General features: G+C 40.4%; 1 protein-coding gene across 1 annotated transcript in view; it reads left to right on the top strand.

The window, feature by feature from the left end:
* Positions 1 to 2,600: 2,600 nt before the first annotated feature.
* The window catches only part of MYH7B (myosin heavy chain 7B), a 64,106-nt gene continuing 47,599 nt past the window's right edge, over positions 2,601 to 19,107 (top strand). The window contains exons 1-7 of the mRNA XM_063144924.1: positions 2,601 to 2,758; positions 4,854 to 4,957; positions 11,510 to 11,653; positions 12,343 to 12,499; positions 13,503 to 13,530; positions 16,453 to 16,549; positions 17,358 to 17,381. Of these exons, the coding sequence (XP_063000994.1) occupies positions 2,653 to 2,758; positions 4,854 to 4,957; positions 11,510 to 11,653; positions 12,343 to 12,499; positions 13,503 to 13,530; positions 16,453 to 16,549; positions 17,358 to 17,381 (660 nt within the window). The 5' untranslated portion in view covers positions 2,601 to 2,652. The remainder of the gene's footprint in view (positions 2,759 to 4,853; positions 4,958 to 11,509; positions 11,654 to 12,342; positions 12,500 to 13,502; positions 13,531 to 16,452; positions 16,550 to 17,357; positions 17,382 to 19,107) is intronic.

Genomic DNA, 19,107 nt, shown 5'->3' on the forward strand with positions numbered 1-19,107 from the left:
ACGTTTTTATATTATCGATTTTTAGAGTTTCAATCTTTGTAAACTGCCTGGAGGCTATTGGTCGGTATAGAAAAGTAAGAAACGAAACGAAATGAAATGAAAAGAAAGGGCGTTGATCCCCAAGCAAGGCTGGAAAAAACACTTCCACTACCACTTTTGCATCTGCTTTTTAAAATTACTATTGCATTGGACAACGAATGATCCATGGATCCTATTCAGCAATTATCCTCCTGGTAGTGAAGGTAAGTACTAGCCAAGGTGGTCCGAAGCGGAAATCACAGGAAAAGACTGTGTGCAGTGGAGGCTGGTGGCTCTGATGTCAGTGAGGTGGTGAATCCATTCTGGGTTTCATTTCGAACCAGTCAGAACTCTGAAGCAGCTATTCAAGGAGCAGAAGCAGCTTCATTGCCCCACTGATGTCGGAGCCGCCAGCCTCCATGGATGGTATGGCTGTACTTTGTTGTGTTCCTCTTCTAGAATAGAAGGGCTCCGAGAGTGTTGTGCTGCTCTCAGAACTGGAGGCCTCCCTACCCCTCACCCCCCTTGCCTTTGTAGTCGCCTGACAATACAGGAGTAAAAATAACCAGACTGCATCTGCAGAGAGATAAAAGTTTGCCTTTTGTGTCTCTATGGGCAGTAGGACAGCAGCACCAATGGAGCTGTGTGGATATGACACATGGGAATTTCTGACATATCTCTCCCTACCCTGACCTTGACAGACACAATAAAAAGGGGCTTCACAGCGCACACACACACAGTCACTCAGCCCCGTGGCCAAGGTTGGTAACAAAGAGCATGTCTGTGTTGCACGTTTGTTCTGTGCTACTATTGCCCTGTTTCCCTTAGCATGGTTTCAAAAGAAAGAAAGGGAAGAGGGGGAACAGAAAGCATGTGGCTGGGATACTAACCCACGAGGGTTGTGCAGGGTTGGCGAGGTCGCAGGGACAAATAAAAGGGGAAAGGTGCATTCCTTGCGATGTGAGTTGCGCAGCCGTGTGCTTTACGGATGCCTTGTTTCAAGAAGCGGGGAGACTGAAGACGGATGCCATTTGTTTCTCCAGGAACTGTTTGTCAGACTAGCAGCATGCCTAGAAAACGATGAGTGGTATTGCAAGGGTTCATGGTCTTGCTGCAATGTAAGACTAATATTGGAAGCTTGTCGTATTGGGTATTTCATTTTGCACAATTAATGGTTGCCTTCATAATAGCATGTGGGGCTTCTGGCCATCACTGTTGCCACTTATGTAGGAAACATCTGCAGATGTTAGCTCAATCAGAGTGGAGGATTAATGTAGCCGGAGTGGGCAGAAGATCGATGAACATGCCCTAGTGGATCACTGATCAATTTTAGGTTGAATATCTATCTAGTGGCTGCTGATGGTGCGGATTCTTGCAAACAATGCTGGACTATTTGGTACTTGGTCTAATCTACTAAGGCACTTCTTAAATACTTAAGCAAGCAAGCATATTCATGATCACTTAATATGAATTCATTATGTCAATTGTCAAGAAATCCTATGTGCTCTTGCTTTATAAATTCAAAAATACATCTAGTAAAAAAAGAAAGTAGACTCTGCAAGAGTAAAGTCACTCCATATCTGTTGTTATGGGATTAAATTAACATTAAATTGTTAGCATTATGTTTATGATTTGGAATAAAGGTGTGATGGAGTGTATAAGGAGCATATCTTGAAACAATGGCTCAGTTCAGACAACATGTTAGTCAACGCAGTGTGAAAACTCCACTCAACAGTTGAGTTTTTAGGGGGTACTCGCCACACAACATGTTCTAACTCCACCGTTGTGCGACTGTGGGCTACTGTGGAGTTGAGTAAAATCTATCATGATGTTTGATTGATAGTTCCTCCACCCTCTCTCCCTCCCCAGTCCTCCCAATGGTATCCCATCAGCCATTGCTGTGAAAAAACAATCCTGGTGGCTCTCCTAGAGCAGCACTCGGTCCTTTTGCCACTCTTGCCAGGGAAGTCTGTAGCCAGTGAAAAAAGTCAACTCAATGCAACAGAAAACTCCACAAAGGACATGCCACACAACCGTTGTGCAAGAACTCTCCTCTGCACAGCGTTGATATTCTGCGTGGAGTGTTTTTGTTTTTTTAAAAAACCCTCCACTTTTGCGTCGGGTTTTCCTGGTGTAAAAACACCACCATGGAGTTCTAAAGCCACAATTGAGAAACATGTTGTCTGAACTGAGTGAATGTGTTATTATATTTGAAGCATGTATAGGCTTGCAACTTCGGTTCACCCAGCAGAAAATGAGTAGATGATCCATTAGGGTGACAAATTAACTCTGGGTGGATGTAATGCAGGCCCACTGGATGTTCGTCTATAGAAACATTTTTGGTTGTATTGGCCAAAAGAAATGATATTTTCTAGTTCTTAATCGACACTGGAGGAATCTTAAATAATAAATAAATAAATAAATAAATAAATAATCTTTTACATGCTTAGGACAGAAAGAGGATGGGGAGCATTTTCTTGTGAATTCTAAATTCACAAGATATTAATATTATGGCTCTTCAGAGCCAGCTGGTGGACTAATACTATGTTTGCATCTTCTCTTTTCCTCAATAAACTAGAGTGTCCAGCTTTTCTGTTTGCTGCTGTCCAGCATTGTCGCCTTCCGGCAGGCAAGATGTCCACTCCTAGTATGCGGGACATGACGGAGTTTGGGGAGGCTGCTGAGTACCTCCGGAAAAGTTATGAGGAACTGATGAAATATCACAATATCCCATTTGATGGTAAGGTAACATTTGCTGTTATGAAGGGGCTCATTGCCCTGCTCCCCCTCCACTACTTTCTTTCCTAGTGTTTCTATCTCTAGGACATCTTCTTCAACCTGGTCTCCTCCAGATGTGCTGGACTGCAGCCCCCAGCATCCCTGACCACTGGTCATGCTGACTGGGACTGATGGGAATTGTAGTCCAGACTCATCTGGAGGTCACCACATTTGGGAGATCTTCTTTAGGGAATCCATAGCATTGCTTGATCACTTTTTCCCACAACGAAGTCATGAGAACTAATGGGGATTTCTGCCCAACATATCACTCCCTATGATCCCTGTGCTTGATCAAATTAACTCTAATTAAAGGGGGCGCTATCAGGTGAAGCTTTTGCCATCACTGATAGCCCAGCCTTTTAAAATTGTCCCTTTGTTCAGCCATTTTGGTGTGAATGGAAAAGACAAGAAAGGGATTTTTATTCCCCTTCCTCCTGCTTCATAAGTCCAGTTTATATGTTATGTTGGTGATGTAGTGGTTCCTCTGATCTTACATTATGCAAGATACCTGTAGCCTGGTTACTTGCTTCTATGAATTGGAGAGAGTTACAACTACTGTCAGGAAAGGCTTCATTTGGGAGGGTTTCCAAGTAGGCTTATAGCTGCCACTAGCCACATGGTTCAAACTTGTAGCTAACCACTCAGAGAGATGCCCTCGTGATTTGTGTTCGCTGTGGCAGCTACACCACTAGAGTAATGTGCAAACTGGACAAGTGAAGAAAGTGCTTCTGGAAGTAGAATGTGAGATAGAAATACCTACTTACTAAAAGAAACATGTGGAGAATGTTTGTTCAGGAAACTGTTTCTTAGCCATCTGCCACACTAGAATTTACTGCAGGAATGGATACTTAGATTCCTGACATACACCTTTCCACCCCTGCCTTTATCATATTACATGTGGGTTATTCTACTGCCATTGCTACAGTTTACAGGGGTGATCTGGTTTGTTTCAGAATAAATACCTCAAGGCTAATGCAAAAGGAATGTGGGAAGATAATGCTTTTGTTTGTCCTAAAATACTTTTTTTCCACCTGACTGCACTCTTGAGGATAAAAGTGTCATGGGCAAATCCAGAAACATGGATAAATGTCCCCGGACAAATTCTAGAAAAGCCTACTATGTTTAGACATCTCTTGAAGCTGTGACTAGAAATGACACATTTCTGGATTGACTCAGGGCAAACTACAGTGGGGCTGATTGCACCATTCTAGAAATACTTAGGATGCACTCCTATGCATGGTTAGACAGAAAGAAACATGTTTTAGACAGAAAAATATAAAGCTGACTGGGGAACGCTGGGAGTTGTAGGAATTTTTTCTGTCTAAACATGGATAGAATTGAACTTTTAGTCAAGTTCTGAAATGATTCAAGATAGTAATTGCCTGCAATTGTGCACACAGTTAATCTACTTAAGTCCATTGAAGTCAGTAGGATTTAAGCAACTTAAGTATTCTTATAATTGCATCTCATATTTCTTCTGTACTTTCTTGAATTTTGGGTCACTGACATTTATCCAGGCAAATGCAAATTTTCTCTAGGTAGAACTAAAATAATTCGAAATATGACCAGGATTTTTTTTTAAAAAAACTATCCATACTTTAAAGTTTTTTTAAAAAAATTAATTATCAAAATCAACTACTTAAAAAGTTGTTTATTTTTAAAAGAAAACTAATCAAACCCATCATGTGATCCAACCTCATTGTAATTGAGAATTCAATCATTAAAGTTTTCAAATAGGAATATTTTGACTCAAAGTTTTGCAAATGAATTTGAATTTAGAAAGTTTGCTTAAGTATTCCCAGCCCAATTATCTCAGCTCTAGCCCTAGTTTTGTGATTTACTTATAATCTATTAATTTTATTTAGTTTTAAATGTGTAAACATAATTTAACAGTAAAATGCCCATATCAATCCTAAAAAAAATGGGGAGAAATTAGATAGAAATTATCATGCAACATCCAATGGTTCCATCTCCAACGATTGAAAAATGAAATTAGTTCAGTGTTCCTAGATCTTGTAATGTTCTTTTTTCTCTTGTCTCTTTTGGGGATAATAAAGGAAAGAAGAGGGCCTGGATCCCAGATGAAAAGCAAGCATATATTGAAGTTGAAATAAAAGAAACCTCAGGTGGCAAAGTCACCGTAGAAACCAAAGATAAAAAGGTAATTTGCCAACTAGTAGACAGGTATTGGGGGGGGGGGGGAGAGATAGAGGAACCAGAAAGGCAAGGCATGTGTGCATGTAATCACATAGAAGGGGAAAGAAGGGAAAGAAGATGTATTTAAACATAGCATATTGTCTGAAATACTTATTGAGAGTTCTGAAATGGTCAATAATCAAAACGAGTTCTTATGTTAAAAGAGTGATGTGGTTAACTCTCTTCCATGGTGGCAGCCTACACTGATCTTTTGGGAGAAATCATATGTGAAGAGGACAATGTGCTGGTTATTACAACTGTTATGTTAACACACACACACAAGTACACACACACATCCTAATACTGGAAGTAACCTCAATATCATTTCTTATCACATGATCTTCCCTGTAGTGTTAAACATTACTGTAGCAGCATGAAATGGAATCACAGGGGAGCAATAATTCAGTCTTTGCTGTAATGTAAGGTATTTTTTTTTAAAAATAAAAACAAATAAATATTTATTCATTTATTTATTTTTATTGCATTTCTAAACTGCCCTTCTGGGATCTACCAAGGCGGTATACAAAAAGTTCAAAACACAAAAACCATAATTAAATGAAAACATAGTGAAACATTGGAAGCAACATTAAAAACCACAGCAACAACTTAAAAACCCAATTTTAAAAGATGTTTCTTGACCTCCTTCCTGAATGCACCAAGATATTAAATACATTGAATTTTTGTCATGCTTTTTCATAAGTTTGCAAAGTACACATGCATTATCTCAAAAGTACAAGAAAAGAAAATTAGTGAAATTGATGACTGTAATAAAACCAGGGCAACAGTGGATTTGATTATCTAGCTAGCTTCAGAAAATAATAGACTATGTTACCTCACAATTCAGCCATTAAGTTCCCAGGAAATAGGAAAAATCTAAATTATTTTTTCTTAAGCGATGTATTTATATTAGAACTGCCTCAACCAATGAGCTTTCAGTGAATTTGACTACCTTGTTTATAACAAGCGAAATAAATGCTGCTGCTAGTACTATGAACATTGCTAACAACAAATTATTCAGTTTTTAAAAATCTATTTCATGGCATTTTAATGCATTCAACAGCTAATCCTTGATAAATTCTAGAATTACACTAGCCCTTTCCAGGATAATTGAGCATTGCAATAGCAGGCTCTGCCCTCTACCCACACATCTTCATTCGATTGTCTATGGAGATTCCATGCACATACATATGCTTCCCCCTCCACATGATTTCATTTTTCTTAGATTGAATGGCCTAGAAAGGACATCCTCATCCTCATCCTCATCCGCCTTTTTCCCAATACTCATTTGGTGGATAGGCTAGCAACATGGCGATGATATCAGTGTTTGATTTCTGTAGTTTATTAATCTACTCAGTTGTAACTTCAGTGTAAACAGTAATAAACTTCATAAAGTTCTGATCTTACTTTGGTTTTTACTGCCTGTGATTAAGTCATCCCTCTCAAGATCAAAGAATGCTGGATAGCTTTTAATAGTGTAGCAGCTGCTCAAAAATCTGGTATTCCTGGGGCTGTCATCCAATTAAAGAAATCTTAGGTTGCAATCCTATGTATGTTTAGACAGAAAGAAGTCCTGCGACTCCCAGCATGGCGGCTTGGAGAATGCTGGGAGTTGTAGGACATTTTCCTGTCTAAACATGTATTGGATTGCCCCCTTCATTAATTAATCATATGACTATTACTTGATTAATCAATTCATGAATTAAGAGCTTCTTCAGACAAGTGTTTTATTGCACACTCATGGTTCTTTGCAGGATATTTTGATGACGTAGCAATCCTCCTGTGTGTCTCCTGCTCCTTCTGCTCTTTTTTCCACTTCAAAATACCATCCAGAAAATCTGATTCTTCTGGCTATAACAGTACTTGCTGCCATTTCCTGCTGTATGCAGGAGAAGCTGCGGGATAAAAACGCCCACTCAGTGGGCCACATGGACATTGCTTGCTTCCTCTTTCTTCCCTGTGAGAAGAAAGAGGAAAGTGATCATCTCTGTTGTGAGACAGAAGCAGGAGGCAAAGTGAAGGTAGAGAAATGTGATTTCCTCCATCTGAAGAAGCTCTAAATTGGCATATGAGGAAAAGCAATAGTACTAAAGCAAAAAGTATCCTTTATTTTTAAGTGATGGACAAATGATGTGTGTCATAAAAGACATCATCTTAGAAGATGGTCCTCATTAAGTGTAAGAGAAGGAGAAATGTTTCTTTTAAAATGATGCTTGCCAACTGCATTATTATTATTATTATTATTATTATTATTATTATTATTATTATTATTATATTTCTATACTACCCCATAGCTGAAGCTCTCTGGGCAATTTACAAAAACGTAAGCATTAAAAACTATATAAAAAAATTAAAACCATAAATTCTGAGAGAGTATACACAAAAACAACATATATCTTAAACAAGATTGAGATGTAAGCCAAACCTAAATAACAGATCTAGGATCGATTAAAACTCATCATAATGCCTGGGAAAAGAGGAAAGTCTTGACCTGGTGCTGAAAAGATAATGATGTTGGTGCCGGGTAGGCTTTGTTAGGGAGACCATTCCATAATTGAGGGGCTACCACCAAGAATTCCCTCTCCCTGGTTGCTGTCTTCTGAGCCTCCCTTGGTATAGGCATCTGGAGGATGACCTTAGATGTTGAGCGTAGCATACAGGAGAGGCGTTCCATCAGGTATTGTGGTCCCGAGCTATGTAAGGCTTTATACGTTAGAACCAGTACCTTGAATTAAGCGTGGGAACATACAGATAGCTAATGCAAACAGGCCAGAGTCTGTCTAATATGTTTGAACTTCCTGGTTCCGTTATCAATCTGGCCACCACATTTTGCACAAGTTGCAGATTCTGAACAGTCTTCAAAGGCAGCCCCACGTAGAGTGCATTGCAGTAATCTAACTTAGAGGTTACCAGACCGTAGACAACTGAAGCCAAGTTATCTCTCCCTAAATACGGGCATAGTTGGGCTACCAACCGAAGTTGGTAGGTGGCACTCTGTGCCACCGAGGCCACACTAGCCTCAAGTGAGAGATGGTTCTAGGAGAACCCCCAAGCTACAAACTTGCTCCTTCAGGGGGAATGTAACCCCATCCATAACAGGTTGAACGCTCTCCATCCTGTCAGAACAACCACCCACTAACAGCATCTCAGTCTTGTCCGGATTGAATTTCAGTTTTTATAAGTACTTGTATTAAAATTGTTTATATATAAACCAACAATAAAGCTATCAGTAACAAACCAGCAATCAAGTGATTAAAAATAGCATTACTCAAACACCAGGAGTTTGCTGACACTTAACAGCAAATAAAAGAAGTTTTCAACTTGTGTCCAAACGCAATGTTTTGGGTCTTTGGGCACATTTAGAAATTTGACAAACTGTCCTGGACTCAACAATGAAATGGCCACAACGGGTTTGCATAGCTGGTCACAACGGACAAGTCTCAGTGGGCACAAAGGAAGGTGTTTGAAAGCACATTGGTGCCCATGGACACTAAGTTGCCTATCCCTGGTCCAGGTGAAAGGATTCTACAGTCGGAATGCCACCCCTGAGAAGCCCCTATCTGACATTATAAGGCGGCTTCATATGTTAATGTAAATCATGCAGTTGATAATTAGGGATAAGAGAGTTATTGGTTTAGATATAAGCGTCATAGAAATTTTATTCGTATTTTAAAATATCTATTTTGGCATGAGTTATCATTTCTAATATCTTTGTTAATCATCTTGACTAAGTGATAGTGTGACTTAGAATCTTTATATTAATAACAAAGTACATAAATGAAGGATGCACAGAAAATATTGTTCTCAGTCCTTGGGACCAGTTAACCACCTCTCAGCTCACTTCTGTCAATGCCTAGCTATGTGTCTTATTATTATTATTATTATTATTATTATTATTATTATTATTATTATTATTATTATTATGTTCTTCCTGACTTTCTCCCAATACTGGGACTCAAGGTGGCTTTACAAATTAAAACATGTACAGTTAAAACATATAAATGGAGATATACAAAAGTTAAAAATACAATTAAACATGCTGCAATATTAAAACATTTAAAAACATTTAAAATACAAATCATCATCATCATCATCATCATCATCATCATCATCATCAATTCAATACATAAACAGTGCATAAGCAGAGGTCCAAGCTACTCCCCAAAGGCTTGCTGGAACAAAGAAGGTTTTGCCTGCCTCCAGAAGCACACCAAGGAGGGAGCCAGTCTACCTTCCCTGCGAAGGGAGTTCCAGAGCCCGGGGGAAACCACCGAGAAGGCCCTCTCCCACGTTCCCACCAGGCATGCCTGTGATGGTGATGGGACCGACAGAAGGGTCTTCCCTGAAGATTCAGAGGACAGGCAGGCTCGTAAGGGAGAATACTGTCTTTCAGATAACTTGGACCCGAGCCGTATAGGGCTTTACAGGTCATAACCAGCACTTTGAATTGTGCCCGGAAGAAGACTGGAAGCCAGTGGAGCTGTTTAACAGGGGAGTTATATGCTCCCTGTAATCCTTTAGACTCCTCATTCTGTAATTATGTTTTTAACCACAAGACATGTCTGCCTAATTAAGCTACTACTGGCAAGGCTGTTTTCTTTTCAGATGAGCAGTAACATTTGTTAAATGCAATTCATTCTAATCAGGCACAGATGTATAATATGATAGTTATTCCAGTTCTTGGATTTATAGGATCAAACTAAATCCAGTTATTATAATGAATTGTACACTTCAGCTGTTTGTCTAAATAACCTCAAATCTTTTCTGATTAAAACCCTGTGGCATATTATTTTGTTTAGGTTATATTTATCTGTGCAAACCCATGACAGCGGCAGCCACATTACACCCTAGGATCAATTGCAGTGTAATTACAGGAGTCACGACAAAACATGACTAAGACCTATTAAATCCCTAAGACTCCACTCTTGAAAGTCAATGGGATTTACTCCCACATAAATATATGTAGCATTGGGTTGCTAGTCATTGCCCAATACAACTCTGCGACCCGCCATCTATCTTCATATATTTCTGATCTAGCATTGAGAGTTGGAAAACTAACTTAAAGGAGTTCCTTGTGTAGGGCCAATACCTAGAGGGATCCAGATGTTTTGGACAGCAATTGCCATAATTCCTGACCATTGGCCATGCTGCCTGGGGCTTATGGGAATTGTAGTTCGAAAATCTGGAGGGCACCAGTTTGCCTAAACCTGCATACAGTTATGTGTGCTTCTAATCTGTTGCAGGAAAAACAAGGATTCTTATTATTTTCCCAGGACAGTGTACAGTACTCAACGAAAACCCAACAAAATAAAAACACAACAAAAATTGTAGGAGACAATGCTAAAAACTGTCACAGCTGGAGTGGGAGGGATATTTCAGAAAGAAACTTGGGGCATCTTAAAGGCTAACAGAGTTGTTATGACATAAGCATTTGTGGACTACAGCCTACTTCATCAAGTGTGTGAAGCATTATCCTCAGTTGGCTTGTGTGTGTGTGTGTGTGTGTGTGAGAGAGAGAGAGAGAGAGAGAGAGGAGCTTTTTTACACAAGGCATTAATTGTGTGCTTGACTTTCCTACTCATGATTGTTTACGGGTTCCTTAGATGACGTGACCCTCCAGTTTAACTGCTGTGCCTGAAGAGCACTTTCAGCATTTATTTTAGAGCAGGGAAAGTGTGGTATTTAATTGTAAAACCGAAAGAAAACACTTTCCCCACTTGTGTATTTGCACTATTCTGCTGTACCGCAGTGCCACCTAGAGGTTTTGTAGTAGAAAAGCAGGAAAGAAAAAAACTCTTCTGGTAGTGCTTGGATCTCAACTCTGCAATGAAACTGAGATTAGATACACTGGATTAACATCTGATTAAAGCTTTATGTAGAAAAGCACATAGACAGCAGAAAAGTAAACAATGAGGCCAATCTGTACAGCACCATGTACATTGATGGTGCTATATAAATAAATAAATAATAATAATAATTAGCTACCAAATGCCAGAAGTACAATCTGTGAAACTTCTGTGCAGGGCTTAAGATAAGCAACTTGATGTGACTATTCACAACATACAATCATCCTAGTTTTGCTAGGGTAAGTTAAACACCTGTAGTGGAAAATACTTGTTTTAAATCAAGCATAAGCAAATAGAATCAAACTTCCTGATATGTTCTAGTCAGCAATTTCATGTTGATGTCTCCCTTTGGATTTTCTATGTGTTTAAGGAGCTAATCGTTCAGGATTGGAGGCAAAGTTGGCCAACCAGTTGCGGAATGGAAACTACTGGCAAAACAGATTCCCCTGTCTCCCTCAAATTTGCTCCAGATGGTTGGAGAATTCTCCAGAGTACATTTGCAGGGGAATGGGGTGGTGGTGGCTGCATAGGGGAAGAGACCAAGGAGAAGTCCTGTTGCGTGAGCAGAATTCCACTTGCATGATGTTGAATTTAACCCTCAGTTGTTACAAGCTGAAGATGCATAGGATCTTGTAGCATCCATTAAGCAACATGCTTTTGTTTGATCCCTACAGACTGTTGTTGTTAAGGAGGATGACATTCAACAAATGAATCCTCCCAAATTTGACATGATTGAAGACATGGCCATGTTAACTCACCTCAATGAGGCCTCTGTGCTGCATAACCTGAAACGGCGCTATTCCAAATGGATGATTTATGTAAGTAAGAGAAGTAAATTCTCTTGTGTGTACCGCATTGCATGTGTGAATCAAAAGACTAGTATTGGCCAGAACAGATGTCTCCCTATTCATCATCATCATCATCATCATCATCATTATTATTATTATTATTATTATTATTATTATTACTGTATCCCTCCTTTTGCTCAATCCTGGGCCTCAAGGCGGCATTACAAAATTTAAAACCTATATATTAAAAACCTATAGAGAAATACAAAAGTTAAAAGTATATTAAAATATTCCAATATTAAAACATTTAAAATGACAATATTGAAGCATTGTTTCTCATGTATTCTTTTGCTATCCCAAATAGCAAGGTTTGTGTCATGAGTTTCCCCACCTTTAATTTTCACGATATGTCCCTCCATTTCTGGTATAGACACATGGGATAGCTGCACTGTACTTTTGATTAGACTCACACTTAGAAAATGAGATAAACAAGTCCAGAATACATGTGTGTGTTTGTGTGTGTGTATTTGTTTGGCAATACTTGATTGAGAAGAGTGAGCAAATATCAAGACCACTTCCCAAGCAGGGGTCCCAATTCAGATTTCAGTGGAGGGTTACAAGCAAAGTGATTTTAGAAGAGTGCATTTCTTCTAATGAACATTTGTTGTGGTTACAATTTAATGCCCTCTTCATACCCGGATTTTTTTCTTTCCTCTCAGACCTATTCAGGCTTGTTCTGTGTCACCATAAACCCATATAAATGGCTTCCAGTCTATACTGCTCCTGTTGTAGCAGCCTATAAGGGCAAGCGAAGGTCTGAGTCCCCACCCCACATCTACTCCATTGCAGACAATGCCTACAATGACATGTTACGCAGTAAGTATCCTACCTGTCCTGTCATAAAACTGCTCTGAGGAAGGAATTGAAAGTGGAGGTTCATACCTTGGATAGCTCCTTTAGAGTTCTGAATGGTTCTGACTGAAACCCAGAGCAGTTTCACAGGCCCACTGACATCAAAGCCACCAGACTCCACTGGGCCCATCCTTTTCACCAGCCTTCCCCAACCTGGTACCCGCCAGATGTTTTAGATTTCAACTCCCATCAGTCCCAGCCAGCATGGCTAATTGTCAGGAATGCTGGAAGCTGTAGTGCAAAACATCTGGAGGACACCAGGTCGGGGAATGCTACTTTACACACTGAGCCAGAAGAAACACACTTTAAAACTTCTGTAATATTAGAGAATATTCAACAGGAATATTCCTGTTTTGACAAGGGTTTTGAATTGAATACTTCCCCTACGGTCATTTCCATTGAGTTCTATCAAGACAGCGCTATCTAGTCATGGAAGATCCTGCTGTTTCCTGACTATTACCACCTTAAAAGTGGTTCTTTTTATCCTGGGACTTCTAGCGGATTCCATGGGAGATATCCTGGTTGTTGAGGATGTCATGAAATCAACTTGAACGCTTCAGTGAGTGGCCAATCAAGAGTGTGCAATAAATTGCTTATTTAGAGGACCCCTAGAACATGTTTTGGCCCTGCCCATTTTGTCTTTGACCCTGCCCCCTTTGCCCTGCCCCCCCGCCCCCCGGGTAGTGCTTTTTCAATGTTCACTGAAGATCCACACAGGGCTATAGCCTTTTGATGAAGACAGTTCAATTAGTCTGCGAGGCTATGAAAATGTATATGGAAATGTGGCCATAAAATTGAGCATAGCTGATTGCCAGTTCTAATTTACCTTCTCAGCTGAAACTACTGAGATTTATAAAAAAAACTCAAGGATAACAATTTGAGAATGAAGGGACCCATGCAAGTGGCAGACAACCTGTAGTGTCTAAAAGTCATGTTTTAAGTTGAACAATTGCTCCTTATCTTCCAGATCGTGAGAACCAGTCTATGCTCATCACGTAAGTACTGTCGTTATCTGTGCCATTGTCTCATTTGTATTGTATGTTAAGCTCTTGAGGCCTGGTATTTTTGAGTTAAGCTGGCCAGATCTACACCACTGCTTTAAAGCGCTTTATAACAGTTTTGACAACTGACTGTATATAGAGTGTGTCCTGGGCCCCAACAGTTGTCAAAACTGTTATGAAGCGCTTTAAAGCAGTAGTGTAGATCCTGCCTTGGTATACTTTCTTGACCCTAACTGTTGGTTTACAAACAAAGCTAACTGTAGGCAGAGGAAATTTACCATGTCTCTCTGTTGAGAAAGGAAAGCCAAATTGTTTGAGCATGCTTCAGAATGTATAAGGGTCACTGATGCCTCTTTACACACACACTTCCAATTTGTTGCCCACACACACCCAGGACAGATTTTCTGGCTCTTACATATCAGCTAACAGCTGCTACTGCCCTCCCAGGAGGACATTGCCAACAAATAGTGGGACAGAAAATTCCTGTCAGTATGTGGTCGCTCATATTTAGTGTATTGTACTTCCTATCTGCACCATCTGTTCTTTGGGCAACTTTTCTAGTTATTCCAAGGGCAGAAATCTTGTAGGAAAAAGCCAAATTAAATAAATTCATTTCCAAAGCAAAGACCTTGAGGCACTCATGGTATATATATATATATATATATATATATATATATATATATATATTCAAGCCTACACAACTTGAGACCCATTAAACTGGATTCAGCTCAGCATTCATGTGTCTTTCCAGGAGTTTGACAACAACACGTTTGTTATTGCAGCCATTGGGAGACAGTAAGGTAGTAAGTCCCTGGTAGTAGTAGTAGGTTACCAGACATGGCTGGTGGGCTGCCTTTGGCTTAGTTAGTCACTAGTGGTGCAGACCACCTGATCAAGAGCCAGAGGAGCAAAACCCATGGATCTTGTGGAGTTAACATCTGAGGAGATTGGGTGGCAATGTGTATGAGTGGGGTGGGGGGAGTTAATAGAAGAAGATGGAGTGACCCAGGATTGATAACGGCTTGAATAATGGTTTTGGGAGAGCTCAGAAGTATGAGGCTAGTAGAATAAGGATGGGAAATGAATATGTCACAGCTGGAGAAGGAGCAATGGGCAGAAATGGGGTGAAACAAAGGATTATGTGAGGGAGGTGGCTGAGCCCCAGTTGTGAGAGGAGAGAAGGAGTAAGACATATTAACTGAAACGGCCATGTTGAGGAGGCTATATAAAGCCTAATCTGCTGCCAGAAACCCCTGATGCTTGTAGCCTTGGTCATGGCCTAATTAGGTAAAGCAGGGGCTGTTAGCGTGAGATGTTTGGCTCTTGTCCTGCAGAGGCCTCGCTCTCCCCTTGCCCCCCACCCCCACCCCCCAGCCTGGCTCTTTGTGTGCTGGGATTACAATGGAACAACAGCTAACTATAGGCATGAAATCAATGCCCAGCCAGTGCCAGAGGGCTTTGTCGACAGGAGGGAGGATGACACTTGCCTCAGTGATAAAGAAACCTAGACCCTGGAGACACCCTGCCGGGCTTGCGCCAGAGTGTCTCTATTTTGAGGAATTGCTTCTATGCTGTGGATGAATGAAACTTTCTTCAGATTTCTGTTGAAATGAGAGGAAGGTCTGTCTGCTCTCCATTACCTCAGTAAGAGTCCCCAAGAGCGGTTAAAAGCGTTTTCTGCCTGTTTTCTGTATACCTGCATAGAAAGGAGTTGGGTGGAATCCTGGAGCCTCTTTATTGAGAGAAAACTGAGAAAAGGGACCAAATTATTCTTCAACATTAACTGGTGGGAATGGGAGCAGACTTGGAGGATGATAGTCAAGCACCATCCGTCCCTTGCTGCTGCTTCCCAGAGGATTGCTAACCATCTATGGCCCATTCATTTCTGCCCATGGCAAACAAGCCCACTGGGATGGGGTGGAGAGATTTGTAGAAGCACAGCTCCCTTGGTTCCTCTTCCTCGTAAACCAACTCCAAGACGCAGTGCACTTTCTAAAAGCTCAATCTTTGCAGATGCTCTGCGTCAGGAGAGAGCAAAGAGTAGATCTCCAGATATTTTGGACTTCAACTTCCAGCATCCCTAACCATTGCCCCTGCCTGCAGGGGCTTCTGGGAAATGCAGTCCAAAACTTCTGCAGATCTACCTTATGCCAATCCCTGCTCTAGACACAAAGTTTTGATTAATTTAAATCAGGCTCCCCCAACTTGGTGCCCTCCAAAAGTGGGTTGTGGTTTTTTTTGAGAGGTCAAATGCAGTCTTTCAGCACAGGTGATCCCCTCATACAAATTTGGCATAGGTGTTTCATTCTACACAGTCCCCTGCACAACTATACTGCAGACAGGGGCAAATGCTGCACCAGCACGGTCGTAATCATCCTGCCCCATTTCAGGAGCAATGTCAGGACAGATTCCCTCCATGTCACATCATCAATCTTGCTCTTCTGAGAAACTTCACCATTAGAATATCTCGTACTACAAATGCACCCTGCATGCCAGATGCCACCAAACCCAGATAAACACAAGACCAGTGCTGGCTTCATCTTTTTGAGGGTCCCTGGTCAAGACACCCTCTCCCAGTGAGTCTGCCTTCTCACCACTATTGTCACCAGCTGCTATTGCTCCTCATCTTCGTTCTCAGAGTTGCTACCACTTGCTTGCTTGACAGGCAGCCGGCCAGTAAGCAAATAGATAATGGTATCTCCTCCTCCTTCCCTCACACCACCACTGTTGTCTGAGCCAAAGCGAGAGGAAGATGAACAAGCAAGTTGCATCCCTCGCCTTCATTCCCTCGTCTTCATTCTGTTGTATATTTCTGGGTGGTTGGTTGGGATGTTGGCTGACTGTTTCTGTGCGTCTGTGCAAACTTTGTCAGCCACTGCTTCATGTTCTTGATCTATGTATTTCTATTACTCTAAGCGGAGAATCTGGTGCTGGTAAGACTGTAAACACCAAGCGGGTCATTCAGTACTTTGCCATTGTCGCAGCCCTGGGTGACTCTCCGGGCAAGAAAGGAGTAAGGCCCTCATTTGAAAAACTTTTTTTTTTTTTTTGCTGTTTTCTTTTGTGCATTTTTGTTTTGTTTTGGACTTCTTTCGTGTTTGGCAGCGTGTTTGGACATGGCCTTTTCTTTCACTTCGAAATAAGCAAGGCTTGAAAAAAATGCTTTTGGGGAAAGAGTTTCATGAAGTCTGTACTGAAACCCAAGCGGTGACTGCTTTAAGTTTTTTTGTTTTAGGACACTGGCTTGATTCCCTCACCTCCACAATTTTTCTTTTTATTAAAAAAACAAAATAAAAGGAGAGGGGGAATTCCCCAAGGCAGTCTTGTAACGCTTTCTTTTAAGCCTTGCTTTTTTGGTCTTCCCCAACCCCATTACTTTTATTGCTCCTTTTGATTCTTTTTCATCTTGTATGTTTTCTTACTCTCTTTCTTCTCCATCTTGCATTCTTTTTTTCTTTTCTCTTTCTTTTTCCTTTTCCTTTTTCTTTTCTTTTTGAAATACCCTTCCAGTTGCTTATTTTCTTATTGGTAATTTTTGGACTTTGGTTATGCAAAACCAAGTTCACCAGCATTGTTTTCCTTCCCTGGGTTTGGATTTTAACCCTCTTGCTTCTTGGTGCTGTTCTTTATCCTGATCTAATCTATTTAACATATTTTTGGTGTATTTTTATACAAATGTTGATTTTTAAAATTTTAACTTTTAATCATTTTTTAATATTTCTTATGGACAAAATTGGAATGTCCTCATCTTTGGGTGGTACTTTCTGTGACTCTGATTTTATATTTCTGAATTGTAAATCTGTTTTCTTACCTTTTACTAGCAAGCGCCCGCCACTAAAACTGGGGTAAGTGTTTAAAACAAAAATCCAATTTTAAGTTTAAAGACTATTTATTTATTTATTTATTTATTGCATTTGTATACCACCCCATTTTAAAACACTTAAAAACAATATTCAAAAATTAAAAACCACAAAAACATGCAAAATGCACATACATTTAAAACCACTATAACAACTTTACAAACGATGAGACAAAAAACAGACTCAGGCTCATTATATATTGCTAAATGCCTGGGAGAAGAGAAAAGTCTTGACTTGGCGCTGAAAAGATGACAATGTTGGCATCAGGTGGGCCTTGTCAGGGACATTGTTCCACAATTGCGGGGCCACCACAGAGAAGGCCCTCTCTCTTGTTGCCACCTTCTGAGCTTCCCTTGGAGTAGGCACCCGGAGGAGGACCTTAGATGTTGAATGCAGTGCTCGGGTAGGTTCATGTCAGGAAAGGCGTTCCATCAGGTATTGTGTTCCCAAGCCATGTAAGGCTGTATAGGTTAAAACCAGCACCTTGAATTGGGCTCAGAAACATACAGGCAGCCAATGCAAGTGGGCCACAGTGGGTCTTATATGCTCGACCCTTCTGGTCGTGGTTATCAATCCGGTCGCTGCATTTTGCACAAGCTGTACCTTCCGAACCGTCTTCAAAGGCAGAGTGCATTGCAGTAATCTAATTTTGAGGTTACCAGAGCGTAGACAACTGAAGCTATGTTATCCCTGGCCAGATAGGGGTGTAGCTGGGCCACCAACCAAAGCTGGTAAAAGGCACTCTTTGGCCTCAAGTGACAGAGATGGTTCTAGGAGAACCCCCAAGCTACGAACCTGTTCCTTTGGGGGAGTGCAATCCCATCCAGAACAGGTTGAACACCCTCCATCTGGTCAGCAGAACCACCCACTAGCAGCATCTCAGTTATTGATGCCAAGAAAATTGTGCCTAAGGAGCAAGTAGCATGATTGTCAGATTGATAGCAGCTACTTGAAGTGTGTGTCGGCATCCTATCTGTGTCTAAGACTCAGCTTTTTGTGGGCCAACGCAGACCTACATCTTGTATCGCTGAGCATTCAAAAAGATTAATCTTGTATATGGTAGTGGCTGTAGATAACCATTTCTCTCTGGTTGGGGAATTGATTCACACAACAATCTCAGCTGGGCACCACAAACAGAATAGTTGTGTGAATCGGCCATTGAGATTTTAATTCCAGTGTCCAGAAATCTAAACATATACATGTTCAAATAAAGGGAAATGACAGAATGTTACAAAAAGCTGTAGAAAAGCAACATCTCAGTTTACATATTTTTATTTGCTTTCAATTTGTTAATTATTACAATGTTCATTTATTTAAATAGATGTTTAGATATTTAGACTTTTCCATGTTGTTCTTGTGCCCTTTACCTTCTCTTAGTGTTTTTAAAAGTTTCTCCTATTTTTCAATGTTAAAAGTATGAAACCAATGGTATTAGTTTGTATCTGTTCAGTGGGGAAGGGGGATCCTATGGAACTATAGAATATAAATCTCAGTTTTTTACAACACATTTGCAATGATGTTCACCAAGCAAACTAGATGTATGAGACAGAATTAGGACCAAACAAATTCTCTGTCATTGTGTTAATGGCCCAGATTAAACCTCCAAAATTGAATCCCTATTATATGTTTGCGGTTGCAACTCCTGTAACTGTTCGTTCATTTCCGACATTCTGGCACCTTCAAAAATAAGGATAGACAAATCTTTCCATTT

Source organism: Elgaria multicarinata, chromosome 1, assembly GCF_023053635.1.
Source record: "Elgaria multicarinata webbii isolate HBS135686 ecotype San Diego chromosome 1, rElgMul1.1.pri, whole genome shotgun sequence".
NCBI lineage: Eukaryota > Metazoa > Chordata > Lepidosauria > Squamata > Anguidae > Elgaria > Elgaria multicarinata.